Source organism: Brassica napus, chromosome A3, assembly GCF_020379485.1.
Source record: "Brassica napus cultivar Da-Ae chromosome A3, Da-Ae, whole genome shotgun sequence".
NCBI lineage: Eukaryota > Viridiplantae > Streptophyta > Magnoliopsida > Brassicales > Brassicaceae > Brassica > Brassica napus.
The window spans coordinates 26,152,745-26,178,733 of record NC_063436.1 but is presented as its reverse complement, the minus strand read 5'-3'; the positions used below and the strand labels follow the sequence as shown (position 1 = coordinate 26,178,733).

At 32.0% G+C, this 25,989-nt stretch overlaps 3 protein-coding genes across 4 annotated transcripts; 1 reads left to right on the top strand and 2 right to left on the bottom strand.

Moving 5' to 3' along the window:
- Window positions 1-176: 176 nt before the first annotated feature.
- LOC106440559 (protein NLP7) lies at window positions 177-4,064 on the bottom strand. 2 transcript variants are annotated; one of them, XM_013882260.3, is made up of 5 exons: window positions 3,536-4,064; window positions 2,730-3,304; window positions 2,563-2,610; window positions 1,578-2,469; window positions 177-1,486 (listed from the first exon to the last, which is right to left on the bottom strand). In XM_013882260.3, the coding sequence occupies exons 1-5, from the start codon at window positions 3,861-3,863 to the stop codon at window positions 459-461; spliced, it is 2,871 nt and encodes a 956-aa protein (XP_013737714.2). In that variant the 5' UTR covers window positions 3,864-4,064; the 3' UTR covers window positions 177-458. The 2 variants fall into 2 exon arrangements, with proteins under 2 accessions (XP_013737714.2, XP_022572599.1); XM_022716878.2 differs by lacking the exon at window positions 3,536-4,064 and having other exon boundaries at window positions 2,730-2,988; window positions 3,123-3,304.
- A 12,348-nt stretch (window positions 4,065-16,412) lies between these two features.
- Window positions 16,413-18,025, top strand: LOC106440558 (probable E3 ubiquitin-protein ligase RHA4A). The gene is made up of 3 exons (XM_013882259.3): window positions 16,413-16,841; window positions 16,997-17,082; window positions 17,652-18,025. The coding sequence occupies exons 1-3, from the start codon at window positions 16,617-16,619 to the stop codon at window positions 17,863-17,865; spliced, it is 525 nt and encodes a 174-aa protein (XP_013737713.2). The 5' UTR covers window positions 16,413-16,616; the 3' UTR covers window positions 17,866-18,025.
- A 202-nt stretch (window positions 18,026-18,227) lies between these two features.
- Window positions 18,228-25,009, bottom strand: LOC106440557 (cellulose synthase-like protein G3). The gene is made up of 5 exons (XM_013882258.3): window positions 24,243-25,009; window positions 22,149-22,298; window positions 20,670-20,798; window positions 20,120-20,563; window positions 18,228-19,216 (listed from the first exon to the last, which is right to left on the bottom strand). The coding sequence occupies exons 1-5, from the start codon at window positions 24,834-24,836 to the stop codon at window positions 18,326-18,328; spliced, it is 2,208 nt and encodes a 735-aa protein (XP_013737712.1). The 5' UTR covers window positions 24,837-25,009; the 3' UTR covers window positions 18,228-18,325.
- Between the last annotated feature and the right edge of the window lie 980 nt (window positions 25,010-25,989).

Genomic DNA, 25,989 nt, shown 5'->3' with positions numbered 1-25,989 from the left:
CAGGTTCACAGATAAAGAAGATGAAATGGGTAATTTGCTTACAATTGAAAAATGAATTGAATGTCAATTTAATGGGCTTAAAAAACACGAAAATGTAAGTATGTATTAGTTGGGCTTTTCATTTTTGAAAAAAAGAATTGAATGTTTTGTAATTAATAAGAAAATTCAGGGGCATATTCATAAGAAGTATTCTCCTTTAATAGTATAGATGTGATTCATGTTTACAATTTCAAAACTAAAATACAAAAACATGCTTGGAGTTAGTTTACAACTACAATTTACTTCTAACCTCACTCTCCCACTTACAATTACAAGTTACAAACAAATGTTTTTCTTACACTTTTGTCCCCCCCAATAACATTCTTGCTTGTTCCTCAACCCAAGAACAATATTACAGAATAAAACAAACAACCCTAAACAATAAAAATATTCCAAAAAAAGAACTATTTACAAAGGAGTTACAATTCTCCGGTGCTCTCACAAGAGCTCCCCAGGTTCGTTGTTACATCATGGACCAGGAGCCTTACGATATTAGTACGGGATGATCTAGGGATGTCTAGACATTCTTGAAGATCAACATCACAAGCTATCAAAACCCATTCATTATCATCGTCCAGATACTTGATATCAAACGTACCTGCGTCAAGTTTCAGCCTCTTCGCCACTTCATCTTTCAGTTCCATTATACCCGAACCAGATGATATCTTGAACCGTATTATGTCTTCTTTGTAGCTTGCTTTGATGGTCACCGTTCTCATTTCTGAGCCTGATGGTTCGCGTGTAGTATTTGCAACAGCCTCTTCCTTTGCCGGAGCGTACATGTTGTTGTTGCTGTTGTTATCATTGTTCATCCAGTTTGATTCCGGAAACTTATCGTCGAATGGTGTAGAGGAGCAGAGGTTCCTCAGATCCTTTGAACTTCCAGCGTCTTCGATGGGCATTCCTCTGGAATGGTCTATGTTACCAAGAAGTCTGTTCGGTATTGCAAATGATGCGGCGGATACATCATGATCTCGAGAATATGGAGGAAAACAGAGTCCTGGGGATGCACCGACCGTGAATAGCGGATCTTGGTTCGGGACCTTTGTTTCATCTAATTGGTTACCGTCACATGAGCCGTGAGAGGTTGGTGTCCCAGCACTCTCATCCCCCGTTCGTGACCGCTTATGACCATTGCTTGGTAACTCAGGCGAACCATTTGGCTCTTGAGGACTGTGATCACTTGACCAGTGGTTAGGTGAATGATTAGTGTTTGGTAGCTCTGGCGGCTTGGAACCGCTGGGTGAGTTTAGTACTGTTTGGCCGTTTGTCCAAGGGATGGAACTAACGGCCATGGAAGTCAGGTCGAGGCCTCCATCAGTACCTTGAACAGATTCTATGACGCGTTTCAGCTTTGTGATTGAGCGATTCACTTTCTTGATCTTCCTCGATGGCCACCGCGAGATGCCGTGTTGTCTGCAAATTCGCTTCATTGTTGTCGGACAAACTGAGACAAGAACAATACCGAGATTAGTTATAATATCTCTATAGCCAGTAAGTAACCAAAACATGAAATGGTACAATATAATATAAACTACCTCCTAGGCTCTTTGCAGCGTCTTTGAGACTTCCAGTGAAATATTGCTGAAGTACATCCAGACTGATTGTTTTCTCAGCCTTCCCACGCTTTTTTTCTGTTTTCTTCTTCTCCTTAACCACACCATTAGCAGTGGCCACGTTGACATTCTCGTTTGCTGGATTAGAAGACTGAGCCGCAGGCTGAGGCATCAACAGCCTCTCTGTCGCGTTTGACTTGAAACCAGAAAAGGGAACTCGAATGGATTCTATTTTTGAATGAACCTTCTTGTCCGGTAATGCTTGGATGATCTCGAAAGACAATTTGTCGTCATCTTCACCGAAGTCAACCCCAGATGCAACCCTCAGACTCTGAAAATGTTCTTTCATTGTCACCAACAGAGATCCCAGTAGAGAATCTTGCTCTTGGTCGTCTGTTATAGTCGAGGGAAGAAAGAATTCAAGAATGTAACTGTCGTCGCCTGTGTAAGAGCTCTGGAGAGAAATTGCAAAACAACTGGTTAACTTGAACATAAGCGCATAATGGACCAGCGGATACTGCGTTTTGCAGAACTTGGTGATGTCTCTGCAGAAACACGAGCCACCGTTGAGAAAAGCTCGTCCAGCAACGCCCTGTCCTTTCTGGAGATGGTGTTCAAGGCAGGCATCTCTGAATCCCCAGACATGAGCATCCACGACATAGCAGGCCATGTCGGTAGTGGACATGCAGATTTGGCCCATACAGCTACCGTCGAAACTGGTGCAGTTTTTCTTTAGACCGCCACCATTGGCAAGAACGCTCCCGTGCTGGCATGGAACCCAAGTCTGAGCCAGAGGCAAGTTATGGGTCTCGCATACGACTGTCAACACTTCCAGAATCTCTGCAAGTGCGTTCTGGCGACTCTCATTGCATATCTGTGAATTCAAAGTAAACTGAAAACATTGAGAACCCAGTGCCTGTTGCCTAAATGGTACTGATTAAAGCAAAAAATGATACTTGTATCTAACCTGAGTTGTTTGGTGATCAAGTATTTCCGAGCTTTTCAGATTTACCGCCTGCCAAAATGAACAAATCTTTTTAACATTAATGAGGAATAAGGAATATAAAGCTCTGTACAAAAAAAAAAACAGAGCAAGGCTGAATTATGAGCAGAAGTGAGGAAAAATAACGAAACCTCAAGGGCTTTGCAAACTTTATCCACTTCGGGTGCATAGTGAATCTTCTCTGAGGTCATGATAAGTTCCACAACACCAATGCATGACTCACCCGAGGGATTAAACACAGGCAAAGCCAGTGTACCACGCACGTTATAATGCAAGGCGTGGTCAAGCCGGGAGAACTCTTTGCTGGAATAGTACTGAACATTTGGCGTCCACTCAGGCAACTTCTGGCGGAAAACCCGACCGGGGAGCCCGAGCTCAACGTCACAATCACTATCCACAGAAAACATATAGGTGAGAGAGATCATCCTGTATTGATTAAGCCCGTTACCGTTAGGATTAAGAACAAAAGGTTGACCCAAAGTCGTCAGCAAATCACGACCATTCTTTCTCACAGGAGCCCAGACCTGAGCCAAGACGTGCTGTTCGGTTGATTCTTTGAAGTACCGAAGCGCCTGAGTCATCCTCTCTTTGATCACGCAGTAGTTGTCAGCGTTCTCTGACGGGACCAAGCTCATCAACGGAGAAGGAAACTGGAAACTGCTATGCTTCTCTGTTGTGGTTTCAGCTACTGATGAAGAAGAAGCGTCTGCAAGATTCATCATAGCCTACTACTTTTAAGTACAATTCTATTTTTAGCAACTTTATTTACCAAAAATAGAAACTCCAAAGTCAAACACAAAATCAATCAATCAATCAAAAGCTCTGTTCAATCCGTAAGCAAGAACTTCAAATTCAAGTCTAAATCATTCCACTACGATAACAAAATTCAAATATCATCGGAGAAGAAGAAGCTTAGAGAGTTGGGCGAGAGACTAACAAGGGAGAAAGAGAGGATAATCGGCGAGACGGAAAGAAGAAACACCGGAGGCGGAGCTAATCTTCTCGCCGTCGTATCCACCGTGGTTACCGTTAACTCCACCGTCGGAGAACGCCCAGAGAGGCGAGCAAGGCTGCTCGGAGGAGGAGGAGACGAAAATCGGCGAAATCATGCGATTGGCTGAGGATAAGAAAGGGATCTGATCGAGAGGCCATGAACCGTCGAGATCCAAGTCATCCACGTCCATCAGAATCTCCCTTGACCTCCTTGACGACGCTGGAGGCGTGACGCCGTTTCTGGCGGTATCATCATCGGCGGGGTCGCACATTTTTCTGGAATATTCCCGGGGAAGTTTTTCGTGTGCAAGTTCTCTTCTTCGTTGATAACTTTTAGATTAGGGGATAGAGAAAGAGAACAAGAAAAGTCAGATTTGCAGAGTGTGTGATTCCAAAAAATATGTTGCAGAATCAAACAAAATACAAAATCATTTCGGATAATATATTGGAACCGATTCTCTACTTCACAATACAACTGTCTCCTCTCCCCCACCTTTCATATAAAATACTCTTTTTTTTATGATTCTAATATTTTTATGATTCTAATATTTTAAAGGATAATTATGCTAGATAGCTATTTTTAAGTTTTTATCACAAAAATAATTCTCAAAAAATAAAATGACCATAATAATCTCTTTTTGTTTTGAAAATTTTAATATTTATTTTTTATTGTTTTGAAATTTGAAACTCATCTTCAAAATTCACCCATTAAGGGCCTGACTGGTTCAGACGCAGCGGTTGCGGTTGCGGTTGCGGGAGTTTGTGGATGCGGGCGGTTGCGGTTTTTAGCGGTTTTAAGAAATTTGTACGATTGGTACTGTGGTTAAAAATTGGTGCGTTTGCGGATGACTTATGACTGGTTAACTACCAAATGCAGTAACAGTCAAATAATAAATTAACAATATTTATAATTAATAAAATTATAAATATAACAAAAATCATAAAATTATAATAAATATAAAATTTATATTTAGAAAGTTATAATTTTAATTTTTGAAAATTTATTGAAATTGTTTTTATTATAAAATTTTATAATATTAATTAAAATATAATAGATATATATTAATATTTTAATAATTTCTATTTTAAATTTTTTATTAAATATTTTTACTTTTGTATACATATTGTTTTAAAAAAAAGAAAAAAAATTTACTCTCCCGCAACCGCCCGCAAACGCAAACGCTAGCTGGAGCCAGCTTTTGAATTTATGAGATTTGGAGCTGTTTGAAACGGTTTAAAGCGATTTGAGTGATTGTTGCAAACCGCCGACAACCGCTACCAACCGCAAAAGCTGCGATTGCGGGTGGTAGCGGGAAAACCAGTCGCCCCCTAACTCTAAACTTTAAGTCAAAACTAGTTAACCTAACGGGTATAAATGTATATTTTACCATTTAATAAAACATATTTTGGTCATTTTCTTCATTGATAGACTATTTTTGTGAAAATAAACTTAAAATGACTAACCAAAAGAATTTCTCTATTTTAAAATTAATTATGGTTATATATTAGTCATTTTATGATTCTAATATTTTTTTCATTGATTATTTTTAGTTATGATTAAACTAATAGAAGTAATAATGTTATATATTTTCAATATTCCTCGAGATTTTATTCGCTTAAATAATTTTTCCTATATATTTTATTTTTATAATCGTGATGTGATCACAAAAACTTTCGAATTCCAAAAACTAATTACCACGAAACTCACAAAATTCATGTTTTTTTACCACTTGAAGAATTCCGGATGGCCGGACTCGAACCCAAATAACAATACTCACAACTATGAACCATTTACCACAAGCGTCGGAGGTTCAAATTAAATTATTGTGACAACAAAAGATTAATAAAAGATCTTTCCTATACATGTTGAGAACAAAAAGAGACATTTGACAAAAAAATTATTGTGACAACAAAAGATCAATAATTATTCAGGTAATTTGTATTTTTCACTTGTAACTAAATTTTCTATCCTTTTTAAATTAATTATGGTTATAGATTCGACGTTTTATGATTCTGATATTTTTTATTGATTATTTTTAAATCTAATTAAACTAATGCAAATAACAATTTTAAAACATCTTAATGATCAAACAAAATTTGAACATTCTTTTTTTTATTAATTTATGTATAACAAACTCGTAATTATATAGCTAAAATCAAATAAGTAACCACTTTAGCGGTTTCACTGAACGAAGAATTGTTTTGTTGATTTTTCTTCAATTCAAAATTATTAACTTCTAATGTGGTTGGATGGCATAGGTCACCATCTCCAAGGGTACTCTATTTTTTCCTCTATAATTTACATAAAAATAGAGTAATTCTATTATAGTGTAACTTTTGCTCTAATGGTATTACTCTATAATAAAGTTATTCTATTATAGAGTGAAATATAGATGAATGTCATTTTTTCACTCCAAATATAGATTAAAATATGACATTTATCTATATTTTACTCTATAATAGATTAACGCTATTATAGAGTAATACCATTAGAGCAAAAGTTATACTATAATAGAGTTATTTTATTTTTGTGTAAATTACAAAGGAAAAACTAGAGTTCTATTAGAGATGCTTGTACATAGAACAATCGGGTTTACCTATCACTGATCGCTAGTTCCTATAAAATTATTCGGTTGGATTTTGGTACGTCCGACAAAACGAATGTCAAACAAGTTAATTTTATCACATCATCGTTAATATTATTAGTCGATATTATTACCATAAAGATTTTATGTATGATAAACTATAAATTTTCAACAGCAAACAACCGAGCTATTTATTATTCACTACATCAAACAAAAATTAGCTCGTGTAGGCATTGTCCTTTGTCAAGTCTGACGGGTGCATTTTACGACACGTTCAGCACACATGCACCAATCAGTTGCCTTGAAAATTTGTAAAAGTTTAAGATGTTTACTATTAAAATAAACTAATAGGTGCAAAATAGAATTATTACGTAATGCCTTTTCGAGAATGCTAATGGGAGTTGAGAAGTGGAGAAAACAAATCATAGGCGCACGTCATTCTTTTGGAATTAGTGCGATTCACTAGTTATTTGATTATTTATTTTCTCCTTTTTTACACGTTTGTTTTGTCTTTTATTTGATTGATGAGTTAATTTATATTTTTAAATCTCATCAACTTGCGCTAATTAGTGATATCGTGTTGTTTGTATCAAAACCTAGAACTTGCATACGGTTGTTTAGAGAAATGTCAAAAACCATATAAATCAATATGGTGATACTTCTTGATAGCTATATACTTTGAGAAACACATTATGAGTCAAAAGCTTTGTTATAAAAAAATAGTTGCCACAAATTATAAAAATCCTATGTATAAATGATTAGGGAACAGGTGTGGAACATTTTGTCACTTGTAATTAAAATAATAATTTTTAGGAATATTAAGAAATGTTCAACTTGATAAGAATGCCAAGGTGGTTTGACAAAAAAAAAGCCAAAAGGAAATTACAGAGTTGATATAGAATCTCGTATATGGGATGTAACTAGTGTTTATTGATACAACAGCTGACTAAACTAACATTGCACATCAATAGTTTGCTTACAAACAAAGAAAACTACACTAGAAAACAAAATAAAACATAAACAAACGTTGCCTCAGCTGCAAATTTAATTTATAAATACAATATACTTATTATAAAATTGGCTGCAAATTTAGTTGACCACATGCAACCAATAAATTTGCAGAGAAACTGGTGTATTGATATGGAAAAACATAACAGTCAATGACATTATGATATATATCGTTTTGGTTGATTCGAAGTAGGAGTTGTTTTTCTTCTGTTTATATATATATTATCATCTCGCAGTTGATGATTGTGATAAGAATTGTTTTTCGTCTAGGATTAGTTTTTCTAAAATTTTAGAAAATTATTTTATGTGTTAAAATTATTTCTTATTAACATTTGTTTAAGTAGCATCATATAATTAAACACGGGTACACTTCCTCAAATTGTTATACGTTGACTTATGTTTTATTACCCCTCTTGGTCCTGTTTCTTGGGGTTTTTTAATGACCAAGGGTGAGAATAAAAAAGCAGAAAACATTAAATGTATTGAAAAGATAACATACGCAACCAATAAAAACGAAGAGGAAACTCCAAAATCTATAAAGAACATGAAATAGTATCATTAATCCTCTACTAGTATTAATAGCCAACGAAAAAAATAAAGGCAAAATCTTGATACGGATTCTACTTTCGATCATTTGTATTCTATGATTAAGGAAATCATTTCTCTTAACCATGGAAATGATTAAGAAATGTAAGGAAAACCCACTATCTACTTACTTTTAGTCGTGGAATAAGTTATATTTTTAGTCCAGTTTAAATTTTAATTAAATTATTTTAGAATAGTAATGTCACCCTCACCATTCTCTTTGGCGTTTATAAGTTATCCAAAAATAGTGGTCGGGAAGTTATGTGAGATCCATCGCATGATCCGCTAATTATTGTCTCGATTTCTTTCAAAAAGTATGACATATGCAGAGTCTTTGAATGGATAACTCATAAAAGAAGGTCACAAACTTGCCGACTGGGGTCTAAGTCGTCCGACTATAAACACATATCAGGGTTATAGACAGGTTTTGGTGGCTAAAGCCTAAAACTGTATGTATAGAGAGCCCAACGCCACTCAATCAACCCACGACTTAAATTTGAACACACCAAGTCCAAAAACAGTACACAATAAATAATATACACTATTGTTGTATCATAATATTTATGCTGATTTTACATGAAATGCTGGATCTTATAAGACATTTAACCCTAGATCCTCCTTGATTTCCGTTCAACATTCTTCTCAGCTTTCACTATTGCCAGAACATGATATTTATGCCGATTTTACATCAACATGTACATGTACGCCCTCAAACTAACTCGTATAATAAATGGTTATACAAGACATGTGAATTTAGATTGACCTAACTAAATTTGCGGTATTTGATGGACTAACCGACTACTTTAAAACGAAAAAGTTTGATTCCTCTTTTTCAAAAAAAAAAGGGGGGTTTGATTCCATTGCATGACTTATAGATTAACAATTTCCCTGAAACATTTTCAATTCCCATATAATCCTTCCGTATATAAATAACTAATGTTCTAACAGTTTTTTTTGTATACAAAAGATTAATGTTTAACAATATAACTAATGCATTTGTCTTTTAAAATAAAAATAAATTAAAATGTAAAATTATAAGTGGTAGAACATTATTGATAAGACCAAAAAATAATAATAAAAATGTAAATTTTTAATATATGTGAGAAACCTTAATCATTCAAATATAGAGGGAAAGTATATTAGTTCAACTAGCTAGACTTTCTTTGTGCAGTCCAACTAAACCGTATAAACAACAAACAGTGGTGTCACTTAAATAAGAATTAACATTTTAAGAATAATCATTATGGATGGTCGGCTATATATTAATTACAAAAGGTACAGTGAGATAATTTGTTGTTTTGTTGCCAGTGTAATTACTTTATTCAGTGTTTTGACGACGTCAAAGAGCAATATACTGTATACACTTAATTACACTTCTTTTAAAACGATTTTTTTATTACAACACTACCAAGCTTTGATGATATCATATGGAATTAAAATAATATGATTCATGTTGTAAAAAAACAGACATCACATTTTCTAAGTAAGAAATTAGTGATTCATGTGGAAATTGTCCAAGAAGAGCTATGGACACCGCAAGAACCATAATTATGTGAATCACATCTGTGAATATTCGTCAGCCTATTAATGAAAATGAACAACTAAATAGCATGAATATATAATTTTTTGGTCAAACATGAATATATAATTAAATAAAATTAAAATATTGAAAGAAGGAGAAGAGGTAAACCCATATTAAATGATATAGTTGACCCAAAACTTAAATGATAAATCTATAAAATGTCAACTTAGCCTACATTTCCAAGATAACGGGGTCAACTGGTATCCGTCAATAGCAATAGCAAATTACCTGAAGAAACTGACCAAGCTATCGGCAATTTGGAGTAAAATCAATTAAAACTTTTAGCGAGTATTTACATGACTGAGAGACTTTTATTAAACGTTAAATAAGAAGTGTGATAACTAGGGGTAGACACTTCGTTTATTTTCTCGGTTCGGTTTGGTTAGTTCGGTTCTAGTATTTTTTTCAACTAAAATACTCCATAGTTAGTTCGGTTCTAGTATTTTTTCAACTAAAATACACCATAGTTAGTTCGGTTTGTGTTCGGATTGGTTTATATTTGGTTCGATTTGTATTTGGTTTGGTTGGGTTTATATTTAATTTGGATCAGTTTAATTAGGTTTTTCTTAGTTTAATTTTTTAAGAGAAATTATATTTTAAAACATAAATTATCTAAACATAAACTATGTAAACTAAATTCAATATAAAACTGAAATAAAAACCTTTAAAAGTCACAAAAAAGTATATAAGAACGAAAACAAATGAAAGTTTACTATAAAAAAACCAACATCACTAAAAAGCATGCAATGAATCATCAATGTCTGTTATATTATTATTTAAATGCTACAATGAATCATCTTCCATGTGACGCTGTGGAGAAAAACTTTTGTTTTTTGATAAATTTTTTTTTAGGTTTTAGGTTTAAATTTAACATCCACGTTTACATATATAAGAATATGAAAATACCGATTTTTCTATTTCTTTTAAATCAAATATTTTAATGATTAAATATTCGGTTAGAAGAATATATGTTAATGAATGAAAAGTGGAAGATACGTGGTTTGGTATTAGAATTTTAGTATATTGATATTACTAATATTTTTAATTTAAATAATTACAAAAACACTCCAGTTTCTCATTTTGGTTCGGTTTTAAACCGAACCGAACCATTCGGGTTGGAGAAATATTCAACTGTATGGTTTGAAATAGACTTCGGTTCAGTTTGAATCGGTTTCGATTTGGTTGGTTCGGTTTGACTCGGTTCGATTCGGGGTTTTTGTGCACTCCTAGTGTTAACAAATCAAGCACATATTCTGACATGATTGCATCGTCGTATTACAATAAACGGACCATTTATAATATATTTCTATACTTTCTATAAAATATAAAATAAAAATGAAATTTCTCCTAATGTGTAGTATTTTGTAATAAATGCATGTTATTTAATTCTCTTATATATATATTGGAACAAATTTCTAAAAAAATACTTATTGCATTGAAAATAATATATTTTAAAGATGAAACAATTTTTTGGCTAAAAAATATTTAATTGAAACTGAGTGAATAGTAAATTCACAAAAGACCTCAACATTTCACCTGATTAGAGCACAATTCATTGATGCTCGTCTTGATAATACTTGTGAAAAAGATGTATTTTTGTCCATCAGTCTTCTTCTTGGGCCATCATCAATCCGAACTGAAGTTTTGGCGGCCCATTTTCGAAATTTCAAAATGACCACCTTTTTCGGTTCTTATCTAACTTAAGGGACGCGGAAAGAAGAAATAATGGCGGAGAAGAAGAGAAGGTGGTCTTCCACTTGTTGTGACATTGATTCGCAGTGTTTCCGAAGATATAAAGAAATGACGGAACAATCATATTTCAGTTACAAAAAAAAAATCTCATTCTTCAGCTTGTTTCCGAAGAAGAAGATATTAGATGAGGCACGCGCTTTCAGTAGAACTAGCTAGAGATCTTTGTGGGATTTTTTTTTTTTTTTTTTGTCACAGCTTTGTGGGATTTTATTGTGTGCTTATATCTCTGAATGAAATCTCCTAGAGATTTATCCCGAACTGGTTTTCAAATGGTTAGGTAAAAAAACAATAAGTGATTCATAGTTACATGTGAGCTTGTGCGCATTGAATCTGACTTTAAAGCATATATATATATATATATATATGGAGCTTGTGATATGGATCCTGAAAAATGAATAGACTTGAGTTTTTCTGTACAATCTAATTGATTCATCACCATTTCTATGCTATTATTGATCTTTGCATTTTGTTTGTAGCAAAAGAGGGGTCTATCTATTATTATCTTATTTTTTTTAACTTATCTAGTCTAGTCTTATCTTGGTGAATACATTTCCGGCATAAAGTCCGAGTCCAACTCAGAAAAAATGATTGGAGGTTAGATGAATTGAGTTTGTAATGCCATTGGTTTGGTGAAAACTATAACTATTTGTCTCTTCTTATCTCGAACGTGCTATGAAGAATTCTTGAGTAGTTATTATTGTATTGGCTATGTGAAAAGTGATAAAGCGAGCACTTCAGGGCTTCTCATGTGTGTCCTTTTCTACAAATTCAGTACTCAAAAAGAAAGAATTGCTCTCAAGTGTACGGAGCATCTCTTTAAGAAAGAATTCAGTACTCAAAAAGAAAGAATTGCTCTTATCTTGTGCGCATGCTTCCTTATCCCCCTTTTTTAATTTGTTTCTGCATTTATCCTTTGAGATAGTGACTTACACAAGGCTGTATCTTCCACTTGTGGCTGAAACTTTTTTAACTAGTCCAGAATATTTTGGCCTCATACATAATATAGCACACTGTGAGATTGGTTCACTTTGCAACCGTTAGTAATTAGACTACTTGCTACTGAGTACTTAAAATGCATCTATGAATCGTTAGTCATACAGATGGATCGTTATGATTACTATACCTACTTCCACAAAAAAATGGAACTCCAGCCAATTGTTTTACATAATAGTCACTTTGTAGCTCTACCTTGCTAGTTTACATTTCGTGCAAACCATTAGGCCATGTACATCAGTGAACCCCATGGGAGGGGTTCACAAAGTATTTTTTTATTATTTTTTTTTTCTGTTTGAATTTTGTTTAAAAAAAAAAAAAAAATTAATCGGACCAATCGCGAGCCGCCACGCACTGTGGGACCCGCGCTACAATGTTGATCCGGATTCAGTGCAGTGAACTTGCAAGAGACAGGTTCACCTCTTTTACTTATTTTAATATTTTTTTTTCGAAAACCGTGTGAACTCCCCCATTAAACTCTCAATGGGGATGCCCTTACATCATATTTAGCCTTGACTTAGCCCATTCTCATCACAGAACGGGTCAATTAAATTATTCATTAGGCTGTATTATATTTATTTATATCTCCTCTTCAGCCCACCGTTTGGTCTATTATATTTAACATTTACGTGCAGAAAAAGCCGTGTGGAGAGTTAACAAATACGCTTTTATTTGACTGTGATTCAGTGTTCTCAGTATATATCTTCTTTATACTATTGATGTAGAGACCTCTCTGGAAAACAAACGTTGAAACCCTATTTTCTCTTTGCAGTTAGTTAGATACTTTTCATTCTTCAGAGACCGACCATGGCAGGGAACATGTTCTGATAAGAAGCCGCAAATGTCATTGTCCTCAACAAAAGCATCATCAGAATCTTATACCAGCAAAAGTCACTGAATGAAGTCTGTTTCATCAATAGGTGGGTATACGGAATTGTATTGGTGTACACAGAAAAGCTTGATAGAATCTAAAGTACAATGTATTTAAAGGCTGATATACAACTGTCTGTAAGTCATTGAGTTACTGCCTCATCTCTTGATCAGAAGTTATATCTCTTTTGGTTAAAAATTATATATCAAACCGACTTATCAATTTGACTTGGCTCCACCTAGAAGCATATATTAATCACATCCATTGGCTTATGTTTGTTCGATAACAGCATCCAGAGATCAGAAAATGTCATTGACACAGCCATCACAGGTTCTTTAGAGGTCGTACAGACCAGCTTTTCATTTATTATTCTAGAGTTACAGTTTATGGTGCGTGAAAGCTAATTTGCTGGCGCAAATGATGGCTCGAAGACACATCTGCACCAACCTCCAAATTCCGACCTCGAATTTAAGCAACCATCAACATCAAATTTTCACATAAAATGGTAAACTTAACAAACTATTGATTGTCAGTCAGAAGTTGAATATTTAGTGACTAGGAATTTCTTCGAATTGTTTGAATTTGCTTAGCAGGCCTATTTTTGTGTACAAATCTGGAGAAAATTCTGTAAAATACAAACAAATAGGATTAAATTTATGTAGTTCTTATGAATACTTAGGGTGTAATAATATGTGTGATACTGATCTAATCCAAATTAGAGTAGAGACCAAAGTTTGTTGCTCTTTATAAATAACTTGTATTTTAGTGAAATAGAAGACTAGAGTGCTTTAGCTAGCAATCGTAAACAAGAACACAACTGTAACCTTAAAAGCCAGCCTGTGTCTGCTCCTACCAATATCTTTACAACCATTTGAAAAGTTCAGTTGTTTTTAATATATATTTTGTATTTTAGAAAAAGTTTAATAAAGTAATTTTATAATCCCTTAACTCATCTATTTAGAATCTAAGTTAGTGATACCTTTTTCAGAATTCCCACTATGAGAGAGGGAGGTCACCCCTCAGGATCCACTACCACCAATATTACAAAAAATATGTATAGTTTTGTCCATGTAATCTAGCGAGATTAAAGAAATTCTTATGATTATATCCATAGTAAGCTTATCTTAGTCTCTGTGTGCTTAGATATTTTTTTTCCACACCAGATATTATATTTGAATGATATGAGAAGTTTTAGGCTTTTAGCTAATTCGATAAAACATGTGAACAATATAGGGCAAAATAAATGCCCTAATAAAACATGCAAGTGAGAAAAGGGTCAAGTTGTCCATAAACAACGTGAAAAAACAACAAGCTGTCTATCACTAAAGAAAAAGGGGAAAAAGCGACCAAAGTTTATGTGTAAGTCATTAAAAGTCATTAAAATGATATAAAAAAAAACTCTTCTGCTTTTGCAGGTATTGTTCCAAAAGTATAATCACATTATTATCTGTTTTCCATGAAATTAACAGGTATTTACTGTTGATTTATGTTTTAGTTCACTAGGACATCCTGTTCTTTTGGATGAAATGTGAAAAGGTTACATGATATTCTTGCTAAAGTTAAAATCATATAATCTTGGTAATCTACAAATATTGGTAGGTTGTCGACTTGTTTCGAATCTTATTGTTTTTTTTTTAATAAGTAACTGAAAATTCTTAGATTTGGGTACAGAATCTTGTCCTAATCCAAGTGAAGAGACTTTTAATTTAAGTAATCACCACTTTCCGAAAGTAAAAAGAAGAATACATAGAAACAAAGTGACAAAAAAATGTACATAGTAACAAAGTGATTTTACTACTGTGGTTTGTAACAAATTAGTTCTCCAAAAAAAAGTAACAAAGTGATTGTACTACTGTGGTTTTAGGTTATGACTGTAAAGCACTTATAGAGTAAAAAAAATTAGGTGGAAAACATTTTACTCCTAATTACTCTACAAGTTTGCCAATCAAGTAAAAACAGTATTTATATCTTTTCCTCTAGTTACTATTCAGATAGAGTAAAATGTACTTACAACTTTACTCTCTCACATATAAGAGTAAACATATTTACTCCAATTTCTTCTCTTTCTCACTTTTAGGTTGTGATTGGTAACTCAATGAAGTAAAAAAGACGGAGTAAAATGGAGTAACAGAGTAAAAAAGAAAAATGTAAATTAGAGTAAATAATAACAAAAAGTTGTTGCGCTGGATTTCACATGGTAAATATATTAAAACATAAAAACACAAATACACAAACACAACAAGATTTTTTTACATTTTTATTGTCAAGTGAAAGATAATTGTAAAAAAAAACTAAAGATAAAATAAATTATTAATAATAACATTTTTTTAAAAAAAATCTTTCATGAAATATAACTATTTGATATTAAAATAAAATCATGAGAAAATTCAAAGGTTGATCTTAAGAACTTAAAAACAAAAATCAAACAAGACAAATCAAGATGTCAAAATATTAAAAAACCAAAAATTTTATTTAATTTTCAAATAGTTCTATTTTATGAAAGAATTTAAAAAATAATAATAATAGAAAGATAAAGTTTGGAAAGAAAAATATATATGAAAATCTATAATAATCAATGACAATTTATACAATACATTGGGTAAGAATTCATCAAATCTACTTAACTTTTAAAAATCTATTAACTCTTAAAATTTTTAAACTCCACACAAATTCTATTTCCAATAGACCCTCCTAAAAGACAAACAACTTTAGCGCAACCGAGAGTAAAACATTTTCTTTCACTTTTCACCTGACTGGCTATAGAAAAGCGTAACACAGCTGAAAAATATTTTACTCTCAGATATTTACTCTAACTTGACCTTTCAGTCACACCCTTATTTTTCTTCTCTTTTCCACCTATTTATTTTTCTCCTATTTACTCTAAAAATATCTAGAAATATCCAATCACACTTGGTGATCGATTCTTACTGATTGCATAGACTTAGTCACTACAAATTCTGGATTTTGATATAGAAAACCTATGATTGTTGCTTATGAAGTTTCAAATAATCTAATAACCAAAATGAGTCAGCAGGAAATGAAATGATAGGTTATAATTATATAGGTCCCATGTTATAGAGACACTTGAATATAATCCTTAAGCATTATAAAGTTTCTATTCATCTTGTTTAGTGGAACCTCATCACCTGCTTACTCACTTGTTTCCTTTTGATTATATTTAAAGAACCATAAGGAATATATACCCTTGTATTTTATATAACCCAAAAGGCTCTTTCTTTCAACCACTTCCACTTCCTGATGATGTGCATAATTATGTATTCACATCACATGTGATATGTGTACAGTATAAGTTTCTTAAGTCATCATAACTCACCCTTGTTCATGAATATATATGTTGAATTGAAATTTGTAATCTATAATTAAAAAGGTTGCTACATGATATATAAACATGCTACCATAGTATACATTTTACAAGAAAAGAAAACAAATTTAAACACTTTATATCAGAAGAGAATCCCAGTCCAAATCCAATATGGTTGCACAGTTACCTGCTTTTGGGTAGATACACGCATACACATGATATATATATACCATAGCTCCTCTTATGCCTCCTCAGCTTCCATCATAACTCTCATTTCTCATTTGCTTTTTTTTATCTGTTGAGTTTGATTTCTAGAAACTAAAAGTTATGATTGATCCTCAATCACCAATCTCACCTCACCTATACCCACAAGCAATTCAACTCAAACTTTACCAAGCCTTCATCTTCTCCATTCCCATCTTATTCTCCATCATTCTCTTCCTCTTGTTCTATCTTTTTTACCTTAAGAGAAGAGCCTCTTCTCTCTCCCCACCTTCTCCAATGACTCTTCCTGTTTCCTCGAGCCACCAGGCTTCTCCTCATCTCCCCTCGGTAAGTGTCACAATGTCTCTACAGAAGTACTGAATTATTTACATCAAGAAATAATAGAGCTATGGTCTTGTTGATGTGAGGTTACTAAAGGGTATTTATGTGCTAATAAGTTAAATGAAGAACAGTGTTGAGATTGATTGTGTTTTATATTGCAGGTTTGTTTGTTAGATGTGAAAGTAGAGCTGAAAGGAAAGCTTCATGTGGTTTTGTTCAATGAGGAATTAGGAACAAGAGATTCTATGTAAGTTACTCTTCTTTCATACAAATATTGATGAAATTTCTGCAAAGAGTTTTTCTTTTTAGAAAAACTTATCCCCACATAAGAAAAAAAAACCATTTTATTCAAAATTTTACTTCTAAAATAAACACCTTTAAGATAGTCTCATCGTCATGATGTTCAGAATGAATTGATCAAATCTGTTGGCAAATTTACTCTTTACCATTTGTGAATTTTTATGAGCATGACCTCTAATTGTTAAGATTCTTCTAGATAAATTATGTTAATAGTGTTGATACACAAATCAAAGTGATGTCTAAGAATGATCCTCTTGAAAGTTGAAATATACGAGTTCAGATGCTCTTTGCTCATAAGTGTTTTTAGGCCGTTGCTTAGAGCTAAGGAATATTAAAAGTAAAGATGGAAAGTTTAAATTCCAGATAAGACCAAAAAAATCAAGATTATATACCTTTATTAAGATTTTTGTCCTCAAGTGTGAATATATTATCTTTTTTCAAGTCCTTGTGTTTAATATTATCATTGTTTGTTTTGGTGGATGGAAAGTTTGATTGGTTTAATGAAAACTGGTGCAGATGTTGCGTATGTTTGGGAGAATTCGAGTTGAAGGAAGAGTTGGTGGAAATGCCTTCATGCAAACACATATTTCATCTCGATTGTATTCACCTTTGGCTTTATTCTCACACCACTTGCCCTCTCTGTCGTTCCTCTGTCTTAATCTCTTCGACCAAAACCTCTGTCGACGACGACAACAACCAACCAGATTCTCTTGAAACGTCACCGGTTTGACTTATTAACCCCGAAGAAATAAGCAGTTACAAGTTTTGTTAGTCAATAGATCAAATACAAAATGTAAATCTTAATTTTGTTGTTCAAGAGATGAACATGTATACCATCACATTACATATTGGTTACATAGATAGAAAAGGTTTAAAGTTTTAAAAGTCAACTCTATGAAGCCAAAGATGAATAAGTAGACTCCTCTAATCAACCACATCATTTGATCATTCCACCAGCAGCCACGACAAGTTCATCCTTCTAATGCGAAGTCTAATAGATATTGCACATATGCACCGAGGAACAAAAAGATGTAAAAGCTAATAGGTCTGATTTTTTTATCTTCCAAAATGAATGCTCTATGACAAGTGAAAGATAGGAATTTCATCATATTATTATTTCATGCTTCTAGTTTACCACATTCCAAACATAACGTTATTGTAATGTAAGTACATAATGCTAATTCACGCAGTTACTCGAGGAAGAAGTAACCTGATAGAATCAGAGCAAATGTGAGGATCCCAGCTAATACACTTACCCTTTTTGGTAATTTTCCGGCATCTTTTCTCAACATCATAGCTTCATAAACTGGCAAGCAATTCACCGCCGCAAAACTCACCAATATCAACTCAAGAACAAGTCTTTCTCCCCAAATGAAAAGGCCATAAATCCCCCAAACAAAGGCAAAGAGGTTTAAGATCGCGGCCGCAGTCAAGGGCAAGAACATGGACGAAGAGGGCCCAAAATCAAAGATCTCTTTCTCATATCTCTTGCCCTGTTCATCATCTTCATTGGCTTTGCTGGTGAGGTTGAATCCATGTGTGGAGAGGTTTAGGGTTTTAAGAATGAACTCTATGGAGCCAAAGAAAAATGAAGTGAATCCTCTTATCATCCACATTCTTTGATCGTTCCACCATCCGCGATAAGTTCCTCCTTCTAATACGAAGTCTAGTAGATCTTGCCCATAAGCACCAAGGAACAGAAAGATGTAGAGCCAAAACCATGGATCTGATGACTTGGGAAAGACGCTAACCCCATAAAGGAGGGCAAGTTGGGGCAATACCCCATATACGATGAGAGGTATTGACCAGAACGCCCAAAATGCATATTGACAATAGCCGACACCCACTAATAAGCCCATTGATTTGACTCCATAGGTAAGAGGACTATATCTTGAGATGGAAACGTCAAGAAGTCCAATGGCCCATCTTTTTTGTTGGCTTACTACATCAATTAGACTTTTAGGGACATCGCCACAAAATGCTGCTCTTTTGGGACTGCAAAAGACCGATCTCCATCCTTCACAGTGGAGCATATACCCAGTATAGTAGTCTTCTACTAAAGATCCATATCTAAATCCCATCTGCATTATTTAGACCATATTTTTTTTTTTTTTTTTTTTTTTTTTTTTTTTTTGACAGCTAGACCATAATATATATATTTGAGTAATTAGTTTTGAAATTAAATAGTATAGTCCAATTCTTTTTAAGATTATTAAATTAATTTTTACATGAAACAAAATAAATAATATTTTATTAGTTGTAGCATTTTATGTTTGATTTTTGTAGTAAAAATATGAAACAATAATATATTAAATAAAATATATTTTTTAAATATAATATAAAATAATTTAATTTAGTCACATACAAAAATTTCGAGAATCAAAATTTTTAAACAAAAAAATTAATAAAATTTGTATTGATGCATATAAAACTATTGTTTAAAATTAAACTATTAATATGATGTTGCACTTTTAAACAAATAAACAAAATATTACATTAATGTATGATTTGTACAATTAAATCAAAACCAAATTTCAACAAATATTACATTTTCAAAATAATATTATATACATAAAAATTGATAATAAATATATATCTTTGTAACTTATTTTATATTTTAAATATTATTTAAAAACATAAATATATATTTGCACGGACGTGCGGGTTCAGATCTAGTTTTCTTTAAAAGACCCATCGATCTTAGGCAATCTATTATGAAAAGAGTATGATATCTATGTTCATATGAATCAGGAATTACTATTAACTACATTTTTTTTGGTCAAAACTATTAACTACATTTATCTAAGAAAGTGATGTTAAGAAAATCTAAGAATGTTCTTATTAGGTAGTTTTTATAGTGCATAAACACGTTAAACAATTAGAATAAAAAACACTATTTGCACGTTTTGACGACTAATTATTTTTATAACAAATGGAATATAAGATAAGGTCAATCTAATATGTGAGTGGTGATTTGACCTTACCTTGGATCCCCAATTGGTATTGTACTCGTAGCTGCATCCTGCAACATTATGTGCCAATTCCAAAACATCTTTCGCCTCGATGGATTTATCCGCAATCCGATTAGGGTTAAGTTCATCTATCTCGGCCGAAATCATATTAGATGGAGGCCCATAGAAAACCCGTCGGTTGAAGAAACAGCCAGTTCCCACGTGATTTGGTCCCATAAGCCCATCAAACCCAATCATATTGATGTCGAAGAGACGTTTGTACTCGCATGCATAGATATCATTCTTGCTTACTCCTTGAAACTTTTGAGGAAACTGCACGAAACCTAAACCGGATTTGATTTTAGGGTCAGTTAGATAGCACAAGGCACGAACCGGGGTTGTAGGATCGTTCGAGTACATGTCACAGTCTAGTGTTAGAATGACCGGCGAATTTGTCATCACCCCAGACACTCGTAGCTACAATGAAAAAAAAACATTGATTTAACTAGAATTAAACCAAAATGCTACTAGCTAGCTAGCTAAACCAAATTGAAACCAGTTAAAAGGTAGGGTTAGGTGATACCAAGGTATTAAGAGCACCGGCTTTGAAATGATGTGGTGAAACTTTACTCTTCTCTCTTGACACATATATTAGGTTTGGCATTATAAATTTTCCGGAATCGTCCATGTCTGTTTCGCTATTTTGCAACACCTGCTCTCAGATTAATTAAATGTAGATTTGTTATATGTAAAGAATTAGGTTAAGATCCGCGCCTTGCGCGGAATAAATATTATATATATAAATTATTTTATATATTATATGTTTATAACATATTATGAAATAATAAATATATATCGAATAAAAAAGTCATTATCTACTACTTATATAATTAAATTGGTGCAAACATATAAATAAATTTTATAAATCAAATTTTTTTTTTTCTATTTGATATGATATATAATTAAATTTAAATGATAGTACTATATATGGTATATTTTAATATTAATATTAATTAGATGATGTTTTTTGTTCATATTTTTTATTATCATTTGTATCTTTATAGAAAAAAGTCTAAATTAGTTATAACAAACTTTTCACTGTGGAATTAATGGTTTAAGTAATTTATAATATTTAAAAAAATTAAGTTGTCAATATTTTTCCAATTTTTTTATCAAAAAAATGTTAAAAGTAAATTTCAAAATTAAGATATTTATGTATTTTTATATGATATATAGTTTAATTTAAAATGATACATATATTTATATATCTTTTATTTTTGATACTTATTAAATGAGACTTTCAACTTATATTATTTTTTAATTATTTGTATCATGTCATAAAAAATGTTGAAAGTAAATTTCAAAATTAAGATATTTATGTATTTTTTATATGGTATATAGTTTAATTTAAAATGATACATATACTTATATATCTTTTATTTTTGATACTTATTAAATGAGACTTTCAACTTATATTATTTTTTAATTATTTGTATCATGTCATAACAAAAGTTTTAAATCATATATCACAAAATTAGAATGTGAAACTTTTAACAGTTTTAGTTATTTATACTCGTTTTTTAAAATTCAAAATATTATATATAAATATTTTTTTAATTTTTATTGTAGGGTTACTATGATTGTTTAATTTATTTTAATAGGTTAAAATTAAACAAATATAATTATAATACACACTTATTTTTATCAAATCTTTATTATTCAAAATCATTAATTGTCATATATATTTTAGCCACATTAGGTAATTACGTAATCTTATTTAAGGAAATAATGAAGCACATTAATAACGTATTTATTGTGGTTTAATAAAAAGCTTATTATATATTTAGATGGACCAACTTATTTCTCTAAGGATTCTAAGAATCATTCTAGTGATGACACGTGGCTACAAAAAAATGTTGCAATGCTTCTCAAATAATATATAGTGGATGTGCTGTTTTTGAGAATTTCTATAAGCAAATTAATACCATATAGCAAATTATTAATCATATATAGTAATGACTAATGAGCGTTGATTTTTCTAAACTATTGATAATTTAAATACCTGAATAATGGTGGGATGTTCTTGACGAGTGAATTTTTGGGTCCACAAATCAAATACCCCACGAAATTGATCGCATGTGATATACTCAGTCTCAACCTTACCAGTATCAACCACATGTTCTGCTCTGCTCTTCATATCTTCGTACATCATCTGCTCCACCACACGATAATTACATGTACCTGTTTGTTAGTATACGATAATGATTCCACATACCTGTTTGTTAGTATATAACTTAATATTTTGTCTCACTGTCTCATATGATTTTCTCAATCAGTATTTATTTCTTGTGAAACATTAGAATTGTTTAATACACTGTCCTTTTATGTTAGAGGTACATATCATCGGTTCATAATACTTACATATCGGTTCATAATGCTTACATATATGTAGAAGTCGTATATTTTAAAAGAAAGTATATTAGCAAGTTTTATCGTTTTGAAGAGAGTATTTAGGTTACGAGTGCGATTCTTAATCTTATCGTTTAGAGCATCTCCAAAAGAAACTCTATAACTCCAAATATAGAGTTTTTTGCTCTCCAAAAAGAAACTTCAAAACTTCAAATTTGAAGTTTTGAAGAGTGAAACTCCAAATATAGAGTTTCACTTTTCAACTTCATCTTTTTATTTGCATTTTGGTCCTTACAATTATACATCATATTTATAATTCTTAAATATTTTTTTTGTTTATTGTTTTAATCCTTAAAACTTTTATATCTCATAAATATTTCAAATTTGTTATATAAACTTAAGTTTTATACATGAAATTAAATAAAAAAAATTAAAACAAAGTTTATAATATTTTAAAACTAGAATTAAACAACAAGAATATTACAAAAAACCATAATAAAAACTTATTAAAAAGACACATGAAGACATAATTATTACTCAAATTTAAATATTATAGCAACACTAATAGTCTGATAAATTTGCTCCGGAACCTCCAAAATCTCCAAAATATTGTTCAACAAATTTTGTGTAACCGAAGATGATTGTTGTTGTTGCTCTTGACGCATTTTTCGTATGATTCTTTCTTGTTCAGATCGAATGTATTCACGAATATTAACATCATCGATAGAAGCTAATTTTTTAGCAATATTTTATTTTCCTCTTTTATTTCTTTAAAAGCTAACTTTTTTGCTTCATTTTGCAGTCGTAATTCAATCATCTCATGATTTTTTCCCTGCTTGTTGTACTTTCGTTTAAAAGATCAAGGATTTTTTCGTTTGATGATATCAAACTATCAGCAGACATATTATGAGGATATCCGGTTTCAACAATTTTTGGCTCGTAATCTACAAATAAAAAATAAAGAGAATCGTTTCTTACTTCGAAATGCACTAGTTGATCATATATGGGAGCATTATGGAAATAATTTTATGCAATAATGTAATATTTGCTTGCAGTTTAATATTTAATTATGTATTTTTATTTATAATTTTATATTTTAGTGTAAGATTTTTTTTAATTAATATTTCTGTAATATTTATATATATGTATTAGTTATTTATAGAAGTTTTATGAATTTACATCAACTATGACAAATATAAGGATCATAGTGTAAAATATAAATAATTTTGAAGTTAGGTTTGAAGTTTTACTTTTGGAGAAAAACATATTAAAACTTCAAATATAAAGTTTTGTAAACTTTAAAATAGAGTTTTTTTTTGGAGATGCTCTTAGGAGAAATCATCTTTTTCAAAAAAGTTTACGAGAATCATCAATGTTGTTTAGCAAAAAGAAGAAACCATCAATGTTAAAAATTTAATAAATGAATAAGGGTGATGTCACAGTTATCCAAAATCTTGGGAACATAAACATTATCGTCGATACGATAAGGACTCATAAGGTTGTGAAGCATTGACCCTTCATCACAAGTTGCACAACAATGACTCTCCTTTATTTTACAATTACACAAATTTTCAAATTATTAAATTATATATTTCAAATTACTATTCACTAAGTGTAACAATCAGTGCAGCGTAATACGTTGATCTATACGTCTATGCACTTCTCGAAATAGAAATAAAAATATTCTAGTATGTGATTTTGATATAATGCATACCTTAAGATTATCAGCTTAAGATATAATACATACCTTAAGATTATCAGCTTCGTCGTTCCAAGTATGTGATTTTGATGAAAAATAGACTTCAGGAGATCGGTCCTGAATATTGTTATTTTTGCAATAGGGCAGCCAACGCTTAGAGAACTTGGCAGCTTCCATCAAAGCAAACAAGGTCAAAGACGATCCTCCATCGTCCGATACATAGACCGAGATCTTGTCGGATGGATAATCGTAGGCCATCGCAGATAAAGCAGTGTTGACCACCATCATGGGAGGCTCCTTGTACGGATCAGCCGTGCATATAAACACATCCAACTTCGGAAAGTCCTGCTTCGGTTTAGCTGCATACATCTCAGGGTACTCGGACCGATGAACCGGGTTAAACCGAAGAGAAGCTGAGGTGGCCCACATGAAAGCGAGAATGACATCGGAGAAGAGAAGAAGATATGTTATTAGGGTTGTGTCTGCTGTGAGAAGTGAGTTAATATGATGGTACATGAGGGCTAAGATGCCACACGTGTGAATTACGCCGTATATTCTGTATGGAACGGCGCGCCGGCACGGATGACACGTGTGGAGGGTTGTGCCGCCGACCGAATGTTTTCTTTTATCATGAGCCTCCATCGTTTCAATATCTCTCTTTTTAATGGACGCAAATAGTTTTGGAGAAGATTGGTATATAGAACAAGGCTCAGCACTATTATATTGTTGTTATTTATAGGCGAGGTTCTATGAAGAAAGAGTATGTGTTGTACACAACACTTTTAAGATTTTAATAATATATGTAAATTAACGAAGAGTACAATATAAAATGAATGATCTTATCTATGCAACTTTTACATATTTTTAGTCCCTCCATTAGAAAACTAATGAGATTCAAAAAGTTCAAGCATTGAAATGTTTAAGTTGATAGCTAGATTAATAAACTATACTCAAATAAATTTTTAAATGTTGTTTATATATATTTTTAAAAAAATTTGGTGTATATATTTTTAGTAAATGATTTCCAAAAGGGTTATTTGTCTGTAAAATGATTACAAAGCCTATGATTATCGATTTTCATAACAGTTTCTGTATATTCATATGGATTGGATTCATAATCGAGTATATTGACGGGATTCTTTTTTAAATGGTATTATTTGGTGAGTTTTGAAAGAAAGGGAAAAAGGAAATTTAGATTTTCCCCATATATTGGAAAAAAGGAGAAAATAACACATGGATGATTCGGTGAAGATATGTCACAAAGGAGAAAATATTCACAATCTCGGCGAGAGCGAGGATGAAAGAATAATACAAACAATAGATAACAATATCACTTTGCTATCATTACCTAGCGATGTTGTATTATGTCCAGTTCCGCCATGTTTTCATATTAGCCTTAGTCCCCTAATTTTTTTTTGAAAAAAAACTACAGACATTCAAGAAAACATTTTACGCTTCAAATTTATAAAAAAAAATTAGTTGAAATTTTTAATAAATCGATTATAACCTCTTGAATCTCAGGACCGGCCATGCTCACATTCTTGTATAATAGTTGTATATATTACATATAAGAGATATTTATGAAATGTTAACTGTGGTTATATGATACATTTACTGAAAAAAACAAGGGAAACTTTCTTTAAAGCAAATTGTTTTGACCAAGAAAAAGTGAGAGAAAACATTCTTCGTTTTTTTTGAAGTTTCTTTGGAGGAGAGCGAAGTCGTGTACGTACCTGAAGGGTATCTCCAGATGAGTCTGATCTTAGCCTCATGCAGATACCAACGCCCGTTCCTT